At 35.4% G+C, this 19,055-nt stretch overlaps 2 protein-coding genes across 3 annotated transcripts; one reads left to right on the top strand and one right to left on the bottom strand.

Annotated features, from left to right (window-relative positions):
• Positions 1-573: 573 nt before the first annotated feature.
• LOC108776404 (neprilysin-like) lies at positions 574-5,916 on the top strand. Its single transcript, XM_018543007.1, has 18 exons — positions 574-690; positions 1,007-1,167; positions 1,256-1,417; positions 1,495-1,578; positions 1,665-1,879; positions 2,134-3,207; positions 3,310-3,402; positions 3,482-3,623; positions 3,696-3,825; positions 3,946-4,036; positions 4,133-4,309; positions 4,383-4,483; positions 4,561-4,619; positions 4,712-4,763; positions 4,922-4,989; positions 5,158-5,294; positions 5,407-5,568; positions 5,705-5,916. Exons 1-18 carry the CDS (start codon positions 671-673, stop codon positions 5,876-5,878), a joined length of 3,102 nt encoding a protein of 1,033 aa, XP_018398509.1. The 5' UTR covers positions 574-670; the 3' UTR covers positions 5,879-5,916.
• Positions 5,917-6,186: 270 nt separating this feature from the next.
• On the bottom strand, positions 6,187-18,850 carry Orct (Organic cation transporter). 2 transcript variants are annotated; one of them, XM_018543166.1, is made up of 11 exons: positions 18,731-18,850; positions 12,481-12,621; positions 9,361-9,889; positions 9,026-9,275; positions 8,571-8,829; positions 8,258-8,426; positions 7,939-8,172; positions 7,505-7,719; positions 7,129-7,310; positions 6,878-7,014; positions 6,187-6,790 (listed from the first exon to the last, which is right to left on the bottom strand). In XM_018543166.1, exons 3-11 carry the CDS (start codon positions 9,501-9,503, stop codon positions 6,667-6,669), a joined length of 1,713 nt encoding a protein of 570 aa, XP_018398668.1. In that variant the 5' UTR covers positions 9,504-9,889; positions 12,481-12,621; positions 18,731-18,850; the 3' UTR covers positions 6,187-6,666. The 2 variants fall into 2 exon arrangements, with proteins under 2 accessions (XP_018398668.1, XP_018398667.1); XM_018543165.1 differs by lacking the exon at positions 18,731-18,850 and having other exon boundaries at positions 12,481-12,729.
• Positions 18,851-19,055: the final 205 nt, after the last annotated feature.

Raw genomic sequence — 19,055 nt, 5'->3', positions numbered from 1 at the left:
TGTACTCTCAATTAAATTTATCCAATAGATAAATAACTGCAAAATTAATAAATAATTGCATTTATTAAATACGAGGTGTATATACATATATGTATATACATATATATAAATATAAAATACGTATATAAAATCATCTATGTAATTACATTGAAAAGAAAAAGACAAAAAATGAACAGTTCAAGAAGTTTAGTACCGCCAGCTTAACATTATCTAAAGTATCTAATAGGTGGTTAAAACATTTGAATGTTTTGTTCAGGATTATGATCTTGATATTACATACTTAAAATTGGAAATTATTTCCTTTGCTTCCATTTTTAGTGTAAAAATGAAAATAAAAGGAACAACCTCCAAGAAAAGAGAAACTCTGAAAATTAATACTTTTTAGATTTAAAAAAACTTTGAAATAGCGTTGATAGCGGTTATCGCTAACCCTATTTTGTCAATATAAATCAGAAAGACGAAAGATACATCTCCGGCCTTCGGCTCTATCAATTCGATATGGTAGCACACTGTAGGATCTTTCCGCGAATAATCAATTGTTCTATATAATAATAGATAGTAATAGTATAAAAGTCAGCTGAGCAACGAAAATTACACATTGTGGTGGAAAACGTTAAACTAGTCATTAGCACAATTAAAATTTATTTCAGTCTTAAACAATCTTGCGACAATGAGACGGCTTATTTTTCTGTAAGTAACTTATAAGATTTATTTTTAAACACAGTGTCAATTAAAAGTATAAATCTCTCATTTTGTCTTTAAAAAATTAATCTGCTTTGATTGACTGTAATTTAGGAAAAATAAAGTCTAATCGTGCATAACGTTATATATTTTTTCTTGTTTTAAACTCTAAATTCACTCTTTAAAATAATGGTATCAATTAATATATTATTCTTTTATATATTATACATGTACTATCTTTTATTATTTTTTTATATTACATTTTTTATCATATCTAATATGACACATTATACTATAATATTTCATTTTAAATTATGTTTTGTAGCGCCTTCGTTGGTATCCTTTTAATGAAAAATGTCACATCGTCGAAAAATCAGAGATATCCTTCGCGTCTAGCATGGTTGTTTGGCTTAAACGATACACAAAAGGAAATTAAGGAAGAAAATAAGCCAACCATGTGTCAATCTCAAGAATGCGAAAAAATCGGTATTTCTCATTAAACATTAACAGCTGTAGCTGAAATTATAATTTTTAATGCCTAATTTAAATCTTTATTTATCCTTTTTTCCTTCAGCTCGGATAATAACGGAGAATATGGATAAATCTGTGGATCCGTGCGACGATTTCTACGAATACGCTTGTGGAAACTGGTTGGAGCATAATCCCGCTCCAAAAGGGATGAAATCCTGGAGTATGTTTGCAAGTGCACAAGTAAATGTCATGAAGAAAATAAAAGGTGAATACCAAAATATTCGAACTTTAATTCAAATCCTGCGTGTATAATAATATTAAATATTAAATCATATTTCGTAGACATATTCGACGAAGGCCCAAAGAAAGATGATCTTTTGGCGATATACTACGCGAAGAAGTGGTACACAGTCTGTATGGATACAGGTAAACACGAGTAATCTACGACTAATTAAACTGATCAAAAATTCAAACATTACTTTATATATGTATAATTCACAAAATACTTTCAGATGCAATGGATAATCGAGGGCTTGATCCGCTTGTCTTTACCTTATCGCGGATAGGTGGCTGGCCGATGATAATGGAACCTGATGAATGGAACGAGGAGGAGTACAGCTGGCAAAAAGTGGATGATCAATATATGCGTTTGACAGGAAGAAATGCTTTTCACGAAGTGCGGGTGATCGAAAATTGGAGTTCAAACGAATCCAAGAAAATAGTGCATGTACTTATTAAAACACAATTCAATTAAGATTATAATTATGCATTAACATTATGCTCTCAAATCTCTAAATCCAAAAGCCTGTGATGTAATTAGTATTTCTATAATAATCACTACAATCATATATACATTATGTATCATTATAGGAGTTTTATGCATTACTATACTCTTTCCATTACATGTAGATGTAAAATATTTATAATATTCGCTTTGATTTCTCACTAGTGATTTTTATTAATGTATATTCTTTTTATCAGATATCTAGTCCTGATTTACCTCCGGGTTCATTCAAACTCTGGGGTGGAATTGATGATTGCAGTGAGGAAGACGAAAACGACAAGGTTCCGAGCGACGAGGAGAAGCAAAGCGATGAGCAGAAGCAAAGCGACGAGCAAAACGATAGTCAAAAACCTGAAAGCGAAGACAAAGACGATAGCAACAATAATGACAATGAAGATGATAATAACGATGATGATAAAGATAACGATGACAACAATAACAATAAAAATGATGATGAAGATAGTGACAATAATGAAATAAACGAAAAGGATAATGACGACAATAATGAGACAAACGAAAAGGATAACGATGACAATAATAAGACAACTGAACAGGATAATAATGACAATAAAAATGATAATGAAGATGATGACAATAATGAAATAGACGAAAAGGATAACAATGACGATAAAAATGATAACAATAATGAGACAAACGAAAAGGATAACGATGAAAATAATGAGACAAACGAAAAGGATAACGATGACAATAATGAGACAAACGAAAAGGATAACGATGACAATAATGAGACAATTGAACAGGATAATAATGACAATAATGAGACAATCGAACAGGATAATAATGAGAATAATGATATAGATGAACACGATAACGATGAAAAAACAAAAAAAAGAATCAATTCGAAAAAAGCCAGTAAATTCGCAAAAGATAAAAAATTAAAGCATAGTCGAAAAATTAAGAGCAGCATCAACTCCAAGAAGTACAAGAATCATATGACGAAGAAAGACAAGATAAGAAAATGGGCAATATCGAATATTCACAAGAAATTACACACGCAAAAGGTTAAAAAGAACCATGTGAAGCAAGCACATAAGCCACATAAGGAAAGAGTAAAAAAAACTAAGGATGCGATACTGCAGATTAATACTCAAGATGAAATGACTGATGTATATGATATAGTAAAACAGTATACCGATTACATTTCAAAAGTAGCTCGCGCTATAGCTAAAGTAAGAGGCGTTGAAGTCTCAGAGAAACGCATGAATAAAGATATCCAAGATATGATCAAATTTCACATTAGACTAGTTGATGTGAGTGTTACATATTATTTTGTGTGTGTGTGTTTGTATGTGTGTGTGCCGAACAATGAAGTGATAAGAATGTGTTTATAAAAATCAAATAATATATTTTAGATTACTACGGAAAAAGGAAAAGAAAAGGAACTAACTCTTAATGACTTCCAGAAATGGTATGAAAAAGAACAACTTAAAACTCCTAAAAGCACAGTAAGTTATTTTCTAATTAATTTTGAAAAAAAAACCTGTAATTGTCTCAAATTAAATAAGTATAATTAACGCAACGTAGATTGACTGGCTGTACAAAATTAGGGAGTTATTTGACGAAGCTCACGTGCCTGTGGATGGTGATATAGATGTGAAAATTAAAAAACCAGATTACTTCAGTAATCTTATATCTTTATTAGACGCTACATCGAGTCGAACAATCGGTAAATTTAAAAAAATGCGATAATAATAAACAAATATCGTTGATAAATGCGCTTACATGAGACATGTTTCAGTGAATTATATACATTGGCTCTTTTTAAGCAAAATAATAAGAACTACTACAATTGAAATGAGAAAATTATATGATGAATGGGAAGAAAACAAGAAGGATGATAATGACCAGATTTTGGGAATCCCAGCAAGGTGCAATGCGAGCTCTTATATTAAAAATAGTTTCTTTTAAATAATTATTAACGCTACCGTTACTCTTCGACTTTATATATATATATACATATATACGTATATGTTAAACTGTTACCACAGATCGTTCAAATGCACAAGAGAAGTAGAGATGAGCGACATGCTAGGCTACGAGTATGTGAGAAAGCATTTCTCTGATGAAATCACGACAGCTGTAAGTATTTTGTGTTGATTAAGTTTTATTTTGTCTATAGGAACCTGCTGACTGTCTTATAAGTTTGCTTAATTGAATTACTTATTCCTATTGTAGGCATCGGACATGTTGGATGATATACAAAAAGAAGTTGAATATCAAATTAAATCGTCAAACTGGATGGATGAAGGTACTAAGCATTTTATTTTATCTAAATTGGTGCATATGGAGAAATTTATCGGATATCCAGAATGGTACAGAAATAACACTATTGTTAGACGATATTATCAAGGTGTAAGTTTCTCAAAATTTATTAATTACCACTACCATAGTGATTATTTAATTTAATTGTCCTGTTCCATTAAAGCTTCTTCTTGAAGATTCGTATTACGAAAATAGAATGAGCTATGATAGATACAGTAAATGGAGGGAGCTACGAAAGTTGATGAAACAAAATGAAGATGAAATGTAAGAAACTCATTCGTATTTTATTAGTCTTATTTTTTAATATGCAAAGTAAATTCATATAATATTCCGTGTTACAGAATGACGATAAATCCTGCAATGGTAAATGCCTTTTTCTCACCGGATCTTAATTCCATAGGTTTGTATCTATCTTTTTTTTAGTAGAATTTAAATCCATGAATTTTTACATATCACACACATCATTGATATTAATCTCTCTTTCAATTATAGCCCTCTCGGCAGCAGATTTTCAGAGCCCATTGTTTGCTTTTGGTCGACCACAGTAAGTGAAAAATTTTTATTAAAAATATTAACGTGTTTGAATAACGTGACTAGCGCATAATTATTTACAAAAAGCCATAAATACAAATAAATTTACGATAATCTCTAAATATTTTGTAATTATTGATAAAATTTTTGTCTAAATACTTTTTATTCCAGAGCTATTAATTATGGTATTGTTGGAACAATCATGGGTCACGAAGTTAATCATGGATTCGATGACTCTGGTAACGTCATAAAATAATATTTGCTATAGACCATTTAATTTAATAAACTATGTTCTATATTTAATTATTGCGATAGTACAATATCTATCATTTTATTTCAAAATATATTTCAAACGCTCTTTGAAAATACTTAAAAAGATAACAAAAAGTTAAAAGAATAATTTTTAGGCCACTTATACAATAACAAAGGAGAAATTGTGGAATGGTTATCTGAAATGGCCGAAGCATATGGCAAAAGAGCGGAGTGTTTTGTGGAACAGTTTAATAATTATCCCATCGATAAGACGTCGAATTATACAATAAAGGTACGTTATTAACACTTCATCATCTGCATTTGATTACTATCTAATTTACATTATTCTTATTTTTCTCGTTGGGCATTATTTTAAAAATATTTTATCTTGTCAAAAATTGCAGAACTATGGCAATCGAACGGCGGGAGAGAATATCGCAGATACAATGGGGTTAGAGGCAGCGTTTAGAGCATATCAAAGAAGAGAAAGAGAATGCGGAAAGCCGAATACCATATTACTAGAAAACTTCACTAACAATCAACTTTTTTTCCTATCCTTTGCCAACGTAAGTATCATAGATATATACACAAAACTGTAATAATTATAAATTATAAAAATAATAATGTTTATAAAGAATAATAATAATGTTTAAAGTAAATATTCATATACTTGAATGTATGAAATTGTGGTAACGTTTGCAGTTGTGGTGTGAAGATCCAACAATAAGTATTATCGAAGCTAAAGGTGACGTACATAGTACCGGACGATTAAGAGTTATAGGAACCGTTTCAAATTCGCACGACTTCGCCAAAGCTTACAATTGTCCGGTTGGCAGTGCAATGAATCCCGAAAAGAAATGTCATATCTGGAAGTAAATTACTTCTACGAATATTACAAATTAAATTAGCCAATGCTTCACAAAAATGTAAAATGGTTGATAAAAATGTTCTATATATACATATATATATGTGTATATCAATAAATAAAATAAAGCATATTAAATAAAGAAATCATTTCATTTTTTCACAGATTTGATCATTCTGATCTCTTAAGAAAAAAAAAGATCACATGTGTTTAGACATGCTCGTTACTGATAAGCCGAAGATAATCTATTGATAAGCGATATTTAAAGCTATCAATGGAATAAAGGAGATGAATAGAAAGAAAAAAATACTAGCAAAAGTTTTTATATTGATAAGTTGCAATGTTTCATACATAATTCGTAGCCATTATTTATAAAGGACGTTTAGATGTTCGAGTAGCGATATGTTTGTCGGCAGAATTCTTATAGTCTATATGGACTATCGTAACACATTATGGTGACATCTAAATAAATGCCATTGTCGTATCTACTTTCAAAGTATTGTATTAGAACGCAAAATGTACACGTACGTATCTTCCGACGATTGATTAACTTTTGTTTTTGTATAAATAATTTTTACGTCTAATCCAACTCACTTGAGATACGATCGCTCGATCAAGAACGAATAGATGTTAATTGATTGTAGGTATTAGAAGTTCAGACTGAAATTCGATGATATCATCGCATTACCAAGTTCCCTGTAGGCGTGTACTGCATGTGGCAGACATCTAAAGTATGGTCAGACGGGAATCGGATACATATTTTGAATGCAATACCGACATCGATGTTCGTAAATTAATGTCATCCGTTCTGTTTCTCATGTACACCATTCTGTTTCTCTTGCGCTTTCAACGGTTTTATTATTTCTACGTCATTTAACTGTTCGAGCATCAATTGCTGTTTCTTCTTTTTCTTCTTCGATTTCCTAAAAAAAAAATTGTCCAAAAACATGTCATTTATATACCTTTGAAGTAATAAATTGCACAGAATATACGAAACAGGGAAGACTTACTTTCCAAAAAGCTCGCCGTCTTGAATCGATTCAGGAAGTTTTTTGTTTAATGTCTCCGGAAGAAGAAGAGACATTAGTCCACCAAATAAAGCGCAAGATCCAAATATAACCAGTGGTAATGGCATCCATATTTCTGACTAGAACGATTAAAAATAATATGCTATAGTTCATGTAATGTGATATCGAATATAATATGCTTATTTTGGTCTCTACGCTTCTGGATTGACAAAATAGCGTGATAAATATCATACCAAATGATTAACATATGGAGCGATAACTCCGCCAATTCTGGCAAAGGTAGAACTCGCGCCCAATCCGACGTTTCGAATGACAGTCGGAAATTGTTCGGCAGTAAACACATAAATTGCACCGTAGGAGGAGGTAATGGCAAGTTTTCCTATCATTGCTGAACAAACAATTAACCACGGCATATCTGAAATTAATTTATTTATTAATAAATTTTATTATTAGGATAATTGACTATCAAATTTATTTCAACGTATAAATATTAAATTCACTTGAAATTTTTTTTCACATATAACAAAAACAGTTTTTACTCATTACATATAAGAAATATACATATAAGAAAGTATAAAATCGCCATGAATAAATAAAATCGTTACTTACTGGTAGGAATAAATAGCGTGGCAAGTAATGCTAAGCCGGACAACATCATACAGCCACAAATAATGATCTTTCTGCCCCAGCGATTCAGAGTGAAAATCAGGAATGTGTATGCCGGTACTTCCACAATCCCCGATATTACAAAATTGATGTAGTCGTTACCACCAAGATTGGACGCGTGCCAAGACAATCCATAGTACGTGCCACTGTTAACAAGCCTACACGAATGAAAAAAAATTAAAATTAGTACAGAATTATCAAACAGAAGGTCTGTTTTCTGGTTAATTACTATATGTAGTTTTAAAACTTAAAATAATATAGGTATATGTTCGATATTTCGCAAAAGCGAGAAAAAGAGTTATAGTGCAGAGTCTAGTGTAGAAATAAAAAATGGATCTATAAAAAACAAAATATATGAAACAATGAAGCGATCGTACCAATTAAAAAACAGAAGAATGCTCTTTCGCCTTAAGTTCGGATAACGGAACAGATCGAAGAGCGAAGGTTTTCTCGTATCGGGCATACTATCTTCACTGTTATTATTAAGAAGTGTATCTAAAACCTCGTTCGGCATTTCTACACCATTTTCCTGAGAAGCACGTTGCAGCAAATCCTTCGCTTCTTGGAGTCGGCCTTTCGTTAGAAGCCATCGAGCGGACTCGGGAATAAACCTGCCGCGAATCACATTACCTTGTAAATAACAACGTTGACTCCAGAATTATATGTTACTTGGAATACACCTATTATAAGTCGTACCACCAATAAAGTAGAAACGCAATACTTGGCACTGTGATAGCTACTTGCAGCATTCTCCAGTCGGTAATAAAATACGCGAAACCAGCGGTGAGTATGTATCCGGTAGTGAAAAATAATTGGCAACCGACACTGGCTACTAGCCGCTTTTTTGGTCCGACCATTTCCAAAGCTAGAAAAGATAAATAATTACATTTACATGTAATCTCTTCGCTCGCGTAATTCAATTAAAAAAAAAGATTTTTAAAAGCTTCTATTCGACCAAATGCGTAATTATAAATGATGTGTTCATACAAAATAATCAAATTCAGTTTACCTATGACATAAGCTACTAAGAACACCCCACTAGTGGTTGAGCCAACAATTAGCCTGAAGATTACGTAGGAAATAAACTCGGGCGCGACAGCGACTAGTATACCACCAACCAGCTGTATGACTAAAGACAGGAAGAAAATTGGTCTACGACCATATTTATCGGACAAACCGCCGAATAACATTGAGCCAAGCATGACTCCTACCATGAACAACGAGTCCCCCGACGCTCTCAGCCATGCCTTGTCACAGACCAAGTCCCACTGCAAAAAAGAAACATTTATTATCTATCATCTATCAAGGATTCATATGTATTCTTTAAGTTAAATTTCTGTTCGGTTCATCATCTGATTTCTATTTGTATCTCATCCGTGTAAGAATTGTCGAGAAAAACGCGCGCAATTGAGAGATAGCAAGGTTTTAACTTGCAAAAACTACGACTAAATAATTATTCCGTACCTCGGAAGTGGTTGTACTTTTGTACACCCTTCTGTCGTACACATATTGCTTACAGCTACTGATGCCTCCCTCTTCAGTGCCGTTACCAATTGCAGTCCCAATGATCGTGTCATTCGCAAGGCTGATAATGTCACGCCTCATGCACTGAGACCACCCTCGGAGTTCGTAGTCCCATGGATAGCTCGCGTTCAGTACATCCTGGCTTAGGTGGAACGTGGCATTTTCCGCATTCTCGTGTGGAAGTAAACACCTGAGGTAAAGGAGTTTCTCGTTTTACCGTTTTAAATTCCTCGTAATCCATCATGTAATTATCGTCACGTTTGCTCGAACTGTACCTCGAATCCATTTTGGCTCCAAGAAATACACCGGCTAGCTTGTGAAAGGCGCACGATATCGCTGGAAGACAGAGTAGAAGATAGATTCTGCGCTGGTAGCGACCGAACTCGCCCATACGAAGGATAACATCGTCGTACGCCATTTCGTCTGGAGTATATCCTACGTTTCCGTATTTACGATATTTCTCAATGCGCGAGAGAAAACTTTTTTATTAGGACCCTTGTAAATAAAAATATCTCTCTATTGGATTTGAATCGATGTATGGTTAACGGCTTCGTAAAGGATGATTGTTTTAATGATATTCTAACGATTCTGACATCGTTATCTTGTGTCACGAGGATTTTTTCGTCGTGACATTTGGAAGTGGCTGTAAGAAATAGACGCGTGCAGCACAGTTCACGAAGATACTTCTCGAGATATTCCTAGCAGTAAGGCTTCATCCAACGACAGCAGAGACGACCAAAATCGCTTATCAAATCTCCGAACACATTAGGCTCTTAAACCGACTTCTGGGCAAAACTGCGGCAACTAAAAAAAAATAGAATATATGTAATATGTTTTAATATCTCTATATTTAACTACATATTATTTTATCTTATCTATAATATTTTATATTTTGCTCATTTTTGCCTTTTTAAGAATCGCGAGGATATTAAAGACACATGAAAATTAATATAGACACTAGAAAAATATTAAAAAATTTGTATAATATACACATATACGGGTCTTAAACTTTTTAATACACCGTTTGTAAACAGGCAGAGCGGCTGACAAGTCAAAAAGTCCTTTACCATTTTGCAATTTTTGTAATTTTTTTTTTATTAGAAAAAACTAGGGGATCATAAGCAACACAGGTTGTAAGTTGTAAATTTGTAATACTTACATTAAAAAACGTTATAAACAAAATAAACAAGCGTAAGAAAGAGATAGAAATTTGTAATATAAATAATTATAAACTTTTATCTCTTTCTTATATTTCTGCATTTTGTCTGTAACAATTTTATGTAGATATTACAATTTACCCCTGTTACTTTTGACCCAATTCTCTCCTACTCAATCAACAGAATATCTGAAATCGTTGCCTAAAACAACTTTAACATATTTTCAAGTTTTTTAAGAAATTCTTAAAGTTGTCTTATAAGTCGATTTTACCCGCTTATTTGACAATCTTTAAAAATTAATATCTTGTTAAATATTGCAAAATAATAGAGAATTTTTCGACTCAATTTAGTCCGGTCTATTTGTTCAGAAGTGGTGTATTAAAAAGACTGTATAATTTTTCATGTTATGTATAGTTGTAATTGACGTTTTTAATTGTTCGCACGATTCTTTACAAATTTATTTCAATTTTCTATGACAAGTTGTCATTGAAAACTTATAATTTGTCATTCGTATATATAAAAGCAATCACGAGTATGCAAGCGCAATGTTGTTTATAACATTGTTCCGCATCGCGCGCGTATTGCGTAACAACGATATGTCAAAGAGAGAGAAAGGGAGAGGTTTGACAAATTGCAAGGTTTAATACCAAGCCCAACCGAATATTACGCCTGTGCGTAGCGGCTTTTAATGTACTTGGGACCCGTTCCGACTAATTAGACTCGCGGACAGACGGATCCGCATGGATCGTCATTGATACAATTGATACAATTGTCTTTAGATTAGGACTAAAAAAAAAAAAAAAGGCGGCAAACGGATAATATCAGGAATTATTAACCGATCGATCGTTTATTATATCGTCAATTTCTCTTTTTTTTCCACTTTACTGTTCGTCGAATTACTCGCACTAAAAATTCCTTTAAAACTATACTTTCCGTACAACGGTACATACAAATTGCATCTTTTTTCTTTCAAGTTTGTAGATTTGCATGCGTTTTTGTGACACAAATCAAAATCAAATATCATAATTAGTAATAATATGGCCACAATACAAATAAATAATAAATATTTCTAATAATTCTCGCGTTAGTATTAGTTTTTCGTAAAAGTGTTAAAGTGCGAATATGTAAAATTATTATAATATTCTGACTTTGAAGTAACTCTTCGAGTGTAAACGCTCCAGCAAAAATTTTGAAACGTTTATACCGCGACAACGGTTGAGCACAGTCGAGTTTGACGCAAAGTTACGATACCGCATGAGCCGGGCATACAAAATATCCGTATTATCTACACATTTAGTCTACATCTAACGATACCGCACCGATCGTACACAAGTAATCAGCGCCAATGTAGTGGACAGCGTCTTCAATTCAGACAGTTTTTTCAAAATGCAAACGGACGAGTTGTCGCACTGCGTACGAAACGATCTTGCATTTGTCAGTGGGACACAACCCTGCGCGCATCAAGGACGGATGGAAACTGGCCACATGCTTTAGCCGGCGCGGCGTGGTCCGGCGTGGTTCGCTGCGGCAAAAGCGCGATCAGTACGACTCGGCTCAATTCGACTCAACTCGACACGACTCGGCTCGCCAAAGACTCCTCGATCAGTACGGCGGCTAGATTCGGCTCGGTGCACTTGGTACCTCCAATGGTTCAGGGCGATCTTTTTTTTTTCTTTGTTTCTCTCTTTCTCCCCTGGATAGAGGCGGATTTCGATTTATCAAAATCGGACGTGCACCCGACACGGTCCCTCGGTGCCTTTGGCGGCGAGTCTTCGGGCAAAACGGATGCTAAGGGAAAAAAAAGATCAGCTTCTCTGCCGGGTCAATCACACTTGGAAACACTCAAATTCGTATCCCCCTCGAGAGCCAGAGAAGCACGTGAACTAATCGTCGTCGCACGTGCAGCTGTACGCTACGTAATGCCTGTCGCAATATACTCCTAAACTGTTCCTGCCTATCTATTTTCTAAATGTGTAAATCGATTATCAAAATTGTAGCTAATTGTATTCGGGTTGTGTTTGTCCGTCCGCTTTTTGACTATGTCCTCCGCGAGACGATTTTAAATCACTCACATCACGTGCACGCTTCGCTTTGAAGCGACGTCTTGCGCGATCCGCGGTGGAACGGTCCTATTTTGGACAATACGAGAGATAAGGCATGTCATTACTTACAAGGCAATGGAGCAAAGAAATTAATTTTAAAAAATGCTCCGTTTAACGACTTTCGCAACATACGTACCGTGTTTTCAGATCCTCTTCGAGAGCTTATGCGAAATTTCGCCGGTCCAATACTATCTCCCTATCATCGGTGTCACGATATTTTTCTCATGATCTTCGTAGAATCATCTGATCGACGATCTAGTTGATGGTTTTATGGACCCTGTAAATGAGATATGAGTAAACAACATAAGATAGAGTGAATTATTTCGTCATTTTCAACCTTAAAGTAATATGAAATTTACGACACAAACAATATTTTTTTGCAGTATCGTACTTATAACTACTTTATAAACACAATCATGATTGCTCCTTGAGAGTACAAGTGACTTTTAAATGTTCACACAGAATATATTCCTCATAAACATAAACAATTAAGAAATGGACGAAATCTATCCTACTGTAAATTAAGTGAAAGGTGGCTTATTTGAGTAATAGAGACTAGCTCTCTTCAATAAGATTACGTTATCGCGAGAACTCGATAAAAATACATAGCTAAAGCAAAACTATTTCCCATATATACCAGCAGAGCCTTCCTTATAGATTTCGTTCCGCATCATATCGCGTAATCCATTAAAATAAAATATTTTTCAATGAGCGTAAATTATGTTGCAAAAAGATACGAAGTGGGTTACAGCTGCATACCATTCCGCTATGTTTCTGATTCTCGCATTGCGAAATTCACGAAGCACGTAAGGATATCGTGTACGAAACCCGGGCAGTTTCGATAATTAACAGTTCTAATCTTATATACTTCAAATTTGATTGTCGCCTTGTACTTTCATCAAACGAAGTCAATCGATCACCCGTGACGGTGACACTCCTTCTCGCCTAATAAAAATTCCAACACAGGCCGCGGCACGGACCCTCTTGTCCTCTTCGCTCCCTCCGTCGCGCTTCTACCGTGTCTACCTGCATATACATACATGTATATTAATACTCGATACGATCTCTCGCAATTCACCCTCTTTTACCACGAGTGTCAATTTATGGCGTAAAAAGGAGTGAAGTTTTAGCTGGAAAATAAATGGCCGATTATTCGCACGCGACAGAAATGCCTGGTTAGCCGCACATGTTAGTAATACCGGCCCAGACATTGCTACCGCTATCACCATCATCGCCACCACTGTTACCGTCGTCGCCGTGTCGGAGGCCGACATCGTCGGCCCCAGTGCGAAACCCGAAGGCTATTTATAGTAGGGAACGGCTTCTAGTTCCCACTGCGTGAAAAATCGCAACTGGTTTCTCGCGAGTGCGAATGGAACAGGGGGAGGGAGAGAGGGGGGAGAGAGAGAGAGAGAGAGAGAGAGAAAGAGAGACTTCGGTGTCTCGGCCGAAGTCGTCGCTCTGCATTAGCCGCTCCTCTAATGAGCAAACAGTCTTCTGTCGAAGGCTCTCACGAGAGTGCACCTGATGGTAAACGCAATACGAATTATGTATGAAGCGTAATCGATAAACAAATAAATCAAGGCGGGTATGGTAAATATTTAATGAAAAACGAATATTACCCTCATCGTGAATTAATAAACATGTCGCGTTCATTAATCCTGCGATCAGATCCATGCTCCAATTACACATGACAATGAAGATCCTGTTACAAACATATTTATACCGCTTTACAAGCGTTCTCGAAAATTAGAAAAGTGTGATCACACCTGTTCAAACTGCAATGCAGCGATTGCGTGCAAGAACAGCCGTTTCAACGGCTTGGAAACTTTCAATGTGCTTACTTGTTTTTTTTTTCCAGCCAATTAAAGATACACGCGCTTGATAAGCGTAAAATGCGTTACGGAGAATCGCGCAAAGTTCGCCTGTCCGTAGACCGATTTGCATAACCGCGTAACCCGCATTCTCGCGAGCAAAAAGAAAAAATCCGCCGATCTAGGTCGAGTTTTGCTTAACGCGAAGGATGCCAATTGCGTTCCTTAGACGCATGATCGGCTGCTGCTCCTTTCTCCTTCTGCGTACCTACGCTTTATGCAAATCCATCTGGACAGGTCTTAACGGTTACCTTTTCTGCTGGATATACGGCGACTGAAGGGAGCCGCGTTCCAGCGAGTAAGACGAAGAGGCGAAAGGAGGAGGAACATCTCTAAATCAAGACGAGATTTCTTTCTATTTCTGATAGAAAAACATGTCTCTCCCTTTGTCTCATGCATTGTTTGTCTGCCTTCCCAAACAGATAATTCGTACTCAATGAAAGTATCGTAGACAATATCACTTTCGAAGAATCGATACTCGAAATGTTTTCAGCAAATACAATTATTTACAGTCGTAAAGATAAATTCATCGTCACGCGAGCGTGTTTCAAATTGAATCTGGTTGAGTGAAACGCGTAATGGAGAATGGATGAAAAATTCGCGCGAGCTGGAATACATTGAAAAGGCTGCTGTCCTTGCAAGGGCGCCACGCTGCGCCGCAATACACCTCGCCTTCTTGGTAACCACGCCGCGAAGACGGGAAAGGTGTTTGCCCCTATCTGGCTTGTCTCGGTTTTTCACGCGGTCGCTTTTAGAGCGTATGGACCAACGAAAGACAAAGATGAATGGACGACGTTTCTCTCTCCCACCCTGTTTGTTCTTTTCTTTTTTACATCTATATTTTCTCCTGTAAAAGATGTTATACTTTTAATTATCTGCTTATTCTTGTATATATTCTTTTTGCAATTCTCACTGTTATAATTGTGAGTTCGTTCTTAGAGAACTTGTCCTAGGACACCTATAAATCCACTATTTATCTCTCTCTGTCTTTCTCTCTTTTATATATATAAGATAACTCCTGATTTATCCTATCATATTTCCAACCGAATGTAAGAGAAACGCAAGAGGTAAGTGGCTAAGATATCGCCACTTCGTGCACTCTAGGATGACGTTCTCTTAAGCTAAAATTATACACACAATTTTCAACGTATAGTACATTTTAAAATTAAAATACAAAAGACAGAAAAAATGTACTATTAAAAATAAAAAGAAAAATGAGAAAAAAGTAAATAATGTGCAATGTGTACGCATATATACTTCTTTGTTCTAATTCTTCTCTTTTTTTTCTGTAATTCTTTCTGTCTTTTGTATTTTACATGAGAAGTAATACGCGGTGTTGGCGTATTTGCATATACAAGAATAAGTTCACAAACATCTTGTATAAATGCAAAAATGTTTCGAGAATATAATTTACTGAGAAGAAAAGAGTCTTGAGACAGCATTGCGTTTACTTCAGTAGAACATTCTTTTTTGCATTTACGAGGAACTTCTCATTAATAACCATTTTCAGACAAAATTTTGCACGTGTACAAACTGGCCTTCCATTAAGATTATTGCGAAAGTTCTGCTAATTTGCAAACAAAACGATACATTCTACGTTGCGGCTATCGAGACGTCGCGACTTAGTCAGCACTTACATAAGAATAAAACTGCGCGTTAAAGGGGTTTAAGGTCAGAAATGTGCAACGATGTGACGCGAGTATGCGTCTATCAGCAAAAGTGACGTTATTACTCTGTCACGCCGCAAACTTCTTCAAATATCACTTATGTTCATTTTCGCGAGGTGCAAGCATGGCAAGTCTTATATTGCACAGGAAGGTGTATAGAAATACTAAAGCATACATTACGTATATTATAGATTTTCCTATTTTCGTATGCAATATTTTTCAAAAATAAAACCCCAGGAAATCATGAAACTTTTTTTTTAGAGCAAAAATGTGGAAAGTGAAAATTTTTATGTGTAAACACTGAGAAAAATTTCTTGTAGAAAATAAACAAGTCAGAAAATTCTGATTATATATATTATATTTCAACTAGAATTATAATAGATTCAAATCTAAATATAATAAGTAATTCCTATAAGAGCCAACACAGGATGTAAGTGTGTGAAATACAATTTATTAAATTAGTATAACGTATATACGTTTGGACCCTCGTTTGGGGTGCTCTTCAGTACAAAAAAAAAAACACCATCAAATCTAATTTCGTAACATTATTTTGTTACGTCGCAATTGTGAAGATTGTGTCCTATCTTGTAACAATATTAACATCAATTTGGCAAAATTGATGTCGTAATATTTCAAATCAAGAGACATGAGTTTCCATTATGCATCCTGTCATTAAACTAGTATATTCAATGACAGATAAAATTGGAACGTTGTCAACGATTTAAAACGCGGAATGATAGACTAATAATAGATTAAGAAAATTTTTAATTGTCCATTTTCAACCAGAATTCCAATTATTGCAACCAGACTTTTTTTCTAGTGTATGTGTTACATATGCACACATACACACAAAATTTTCACTTTTCACGTTTCCGTTTAGAAAGAAAATTACATGATTAACACGTATCTAAGCACATATTATGGAATTATTTGTAATGGATTCCGATCAGAATTGTTCAATTATTTCCTATACGAAAAAAAATAGCTACGACTAAAAATCGTCCATCAATACATTTTTAAGTATAAGAATTACAGTACAATTGTGATAATCGTAAAATACCATTTCTTAACAGTTATGGCTATTAAGATGTGTCCATTTTATAGTTATCACAACTACATGTATTGATGGGTGAAAATTATCATTATTTCCGGTTGTGGCAAACGTAATACTTGTACATTTTTATTGTTTTCTAGGGAAAACGAAATAATTCCCATTACAAATGGTTCTACCTACGTGTTCAAACGTGCAAATCTAAACATTCGTTGTTTGCTCCGCAAATTGCAAACACATGCCTTCGCATATTATCTCATCAATTTCCGTTATTCAATATTCCAACAGGTTCTTACATGAGCACCAACGTCCTTCGCGTCCCTTTCTTTCTAATTATATTCGATCGATTGATTAACTATATATATTTCCAATCTAACGGCTTTCGTAAGCTTCGATTCTCGAAGATGGGACGGGCAAGGTACAAAGTTCCTAATTAACATCTGAAAAAAAAAATAGAATCTTATTCCACATCTTGTTCTCAGGAAGCCAACTATGGAATAGCGAAACTATGAGACTATTCGGCTTTTTACAATAAGCCATTACCTTAGCTTTCATAAATCGTAAGAAATTAATCTAATAGAGGATTCGATTAAATGCATTCAGTATGCAAATTAATCCCTTTAGATCTGATTTTATTGGAACCACGTTAAATATTTCTTTTTTAATTCAACACGTATTTTAATAAATAATTTATACATTTTATGTTAAGTAAAATCGGTGTTCTATAATTCGAGATATTTACATTTTACTTTAACATAAATTAAATCAGTGTACAATAGTTTTAATATGCATTAGTGCATCCAAAGCAAATTCACTAAAATAGTTAATTATTCTTCTCACATTCAACTGTGACTAGTCAATTTTTTATGGCTTAAAACTTAGGCCGGTATTCATACCTAATTTATTCTTATTTCGAGACCATCTTAAGTAATATTTTAAGATATTAATAAAAGTCTTGGGTCGGAATAGTTGATTTTGATATTTGAGATTGTTTTAGGTACAGTCTTCAGCTATCATAAGTCAACCAGGTGGCGGTATTATAGCATTTTAAAACGTTACTTAAATAAAGTCTTAAGATAAGAATAGATTACAACTACCACTTTCTGATTGTTCATGATATCTTAAGATCGTACTTATAAGATAATCTCAAATAAGAATCGTCTGTGAATGCCGATCTTAAAGCTTAAGTAACGATTTATTGTAAAATGTGTGTATCAAGTTACTGTAGGCGAATAATAATGACTGCGCGACGTGGGCTGAGAATTTCTAGGTGGTAAACGTGGGACGCAAACACGCGGGTGCGTGACCGATACTCGTTCGCGGACATCGGAATTCCGTTCACCTCCAATCATTTGCTGCAAGTTCCGCAGTAGTATATTTTTTTTTTTTTTACAATAAAGGTCCTTGAGGTCAGATTACTCTCGTGTATACATAATTATCGTGTGCACAATAGAGAGCAACTTCCGCCGAAACAAATACATATTATACATCTAAAAGTGATATATACGCAACGCGATACTCGCGTGCGTTTTCTCATTCTGGACGACTAACGAGAAATGTATAGCCTTCCTTTATTATTCGACTCTTGCTGTAACCGAACAATTCTCTGATTTAATCGACTGGATATTATCATCCGATAATCCAACGACGGTTCAGGAAGAAGAGAAGGGCGGAGGAGGGAGGTCGTTTGACACTCGCGTGATGTGCGAGCGCCGTCGGCGCCACTCGGCCACTCGCCGACTCCAACTATACTCCAAGTCGATTCCCCATTCAGAAAAATGATGATGTAATTACCCGCGCTCTCTCTCTTTCCTCCGGACTGACGTGCCTGCGGTACTTTCCACGGTCGAGTCGAACTTGTGGTAACTGAGTGTCGCGCCTGGTCGCGTCGTGAACGGCGTGACTCTCCCCCACACCTCGGACGTGGCTGGCTGCGGCGGCTGGCCTCTAGCTGGCTCCGACGAGCCGGCGTGACATCACGCACCACGCTATGCCGGCCGGCGATCGGCCGATATGGTTTCCCTCGCTGCGACTCCGGCCGATCGATAGCCCCCGTCGAAGGGAAACCGCCGCGATGCACCCGCTGCCGTGTCGATGTACACACCTCGCGCGCCCGTAC

Source organism: Cyphomyrmex costatus, unplaced genomic scaffold (genome assembly GCF_001594065.2).
Source record: "Cyphomyrmex costatus isolate MS0001 unplaced genomic scaffold, Ccosl1.0 scaffold36, whole genome shotgun sequence".
NCBI classification, from domain to species: Eukaryota; Metazoa; Arthropoda; class Insecta; order Hymenoptera; family Formicidae; genus Cyphomyrmex; species Cyphomyrmex costatus.
This window is presented reverse-complemented; position numbering and strand designations above follow the sequence as displayed.

Excerpts from the sequence above, each read along its gene's own strand:
- LOC108776404 (XM_018543007.1), top strand. The coding sequence starts at position 671 with ATGAGACGGCTTATTTTTCT. Across the intron at positions 1,168-1,255 it reads TCAAGAATGCGAAAAAATCG|CTCGGATAATAACGGAGAAT; the intron begins GTATTTCTCATT and ends TTTTTCCTTCAG. Across the intron at positions 5,569-5,704 it reads TTTTCCTATCCTTTGCCAAC|TTGTGGTGTGAAGATCCAAC; the intron begins GTAAGTATCATA and ends TAACGTTTGCAG.
- Orct (XM_018543166.1), bottom strand. The coding sequence starts at position 9,503 with ATGGCGTACGACGATGTTATCCTTCGTATGGGCGAGTTCGGTCGCTAC. Across the intron at positions 8,427-8,570 it reads CTTAGTAGCTTATGTCATAG|CTTTGGAAATGGTCGGACCA; the intron begins GTAAACTGAATT and ends TATCTTTTCTAG. Across the intron at positions 7,311-7,504 it reads CACGCTATTTATTCCTACCA|ATATGCCGTGGTTAATTGTT; the intron begins GTAAGTAACGAT and ends AATTAATTTCAG.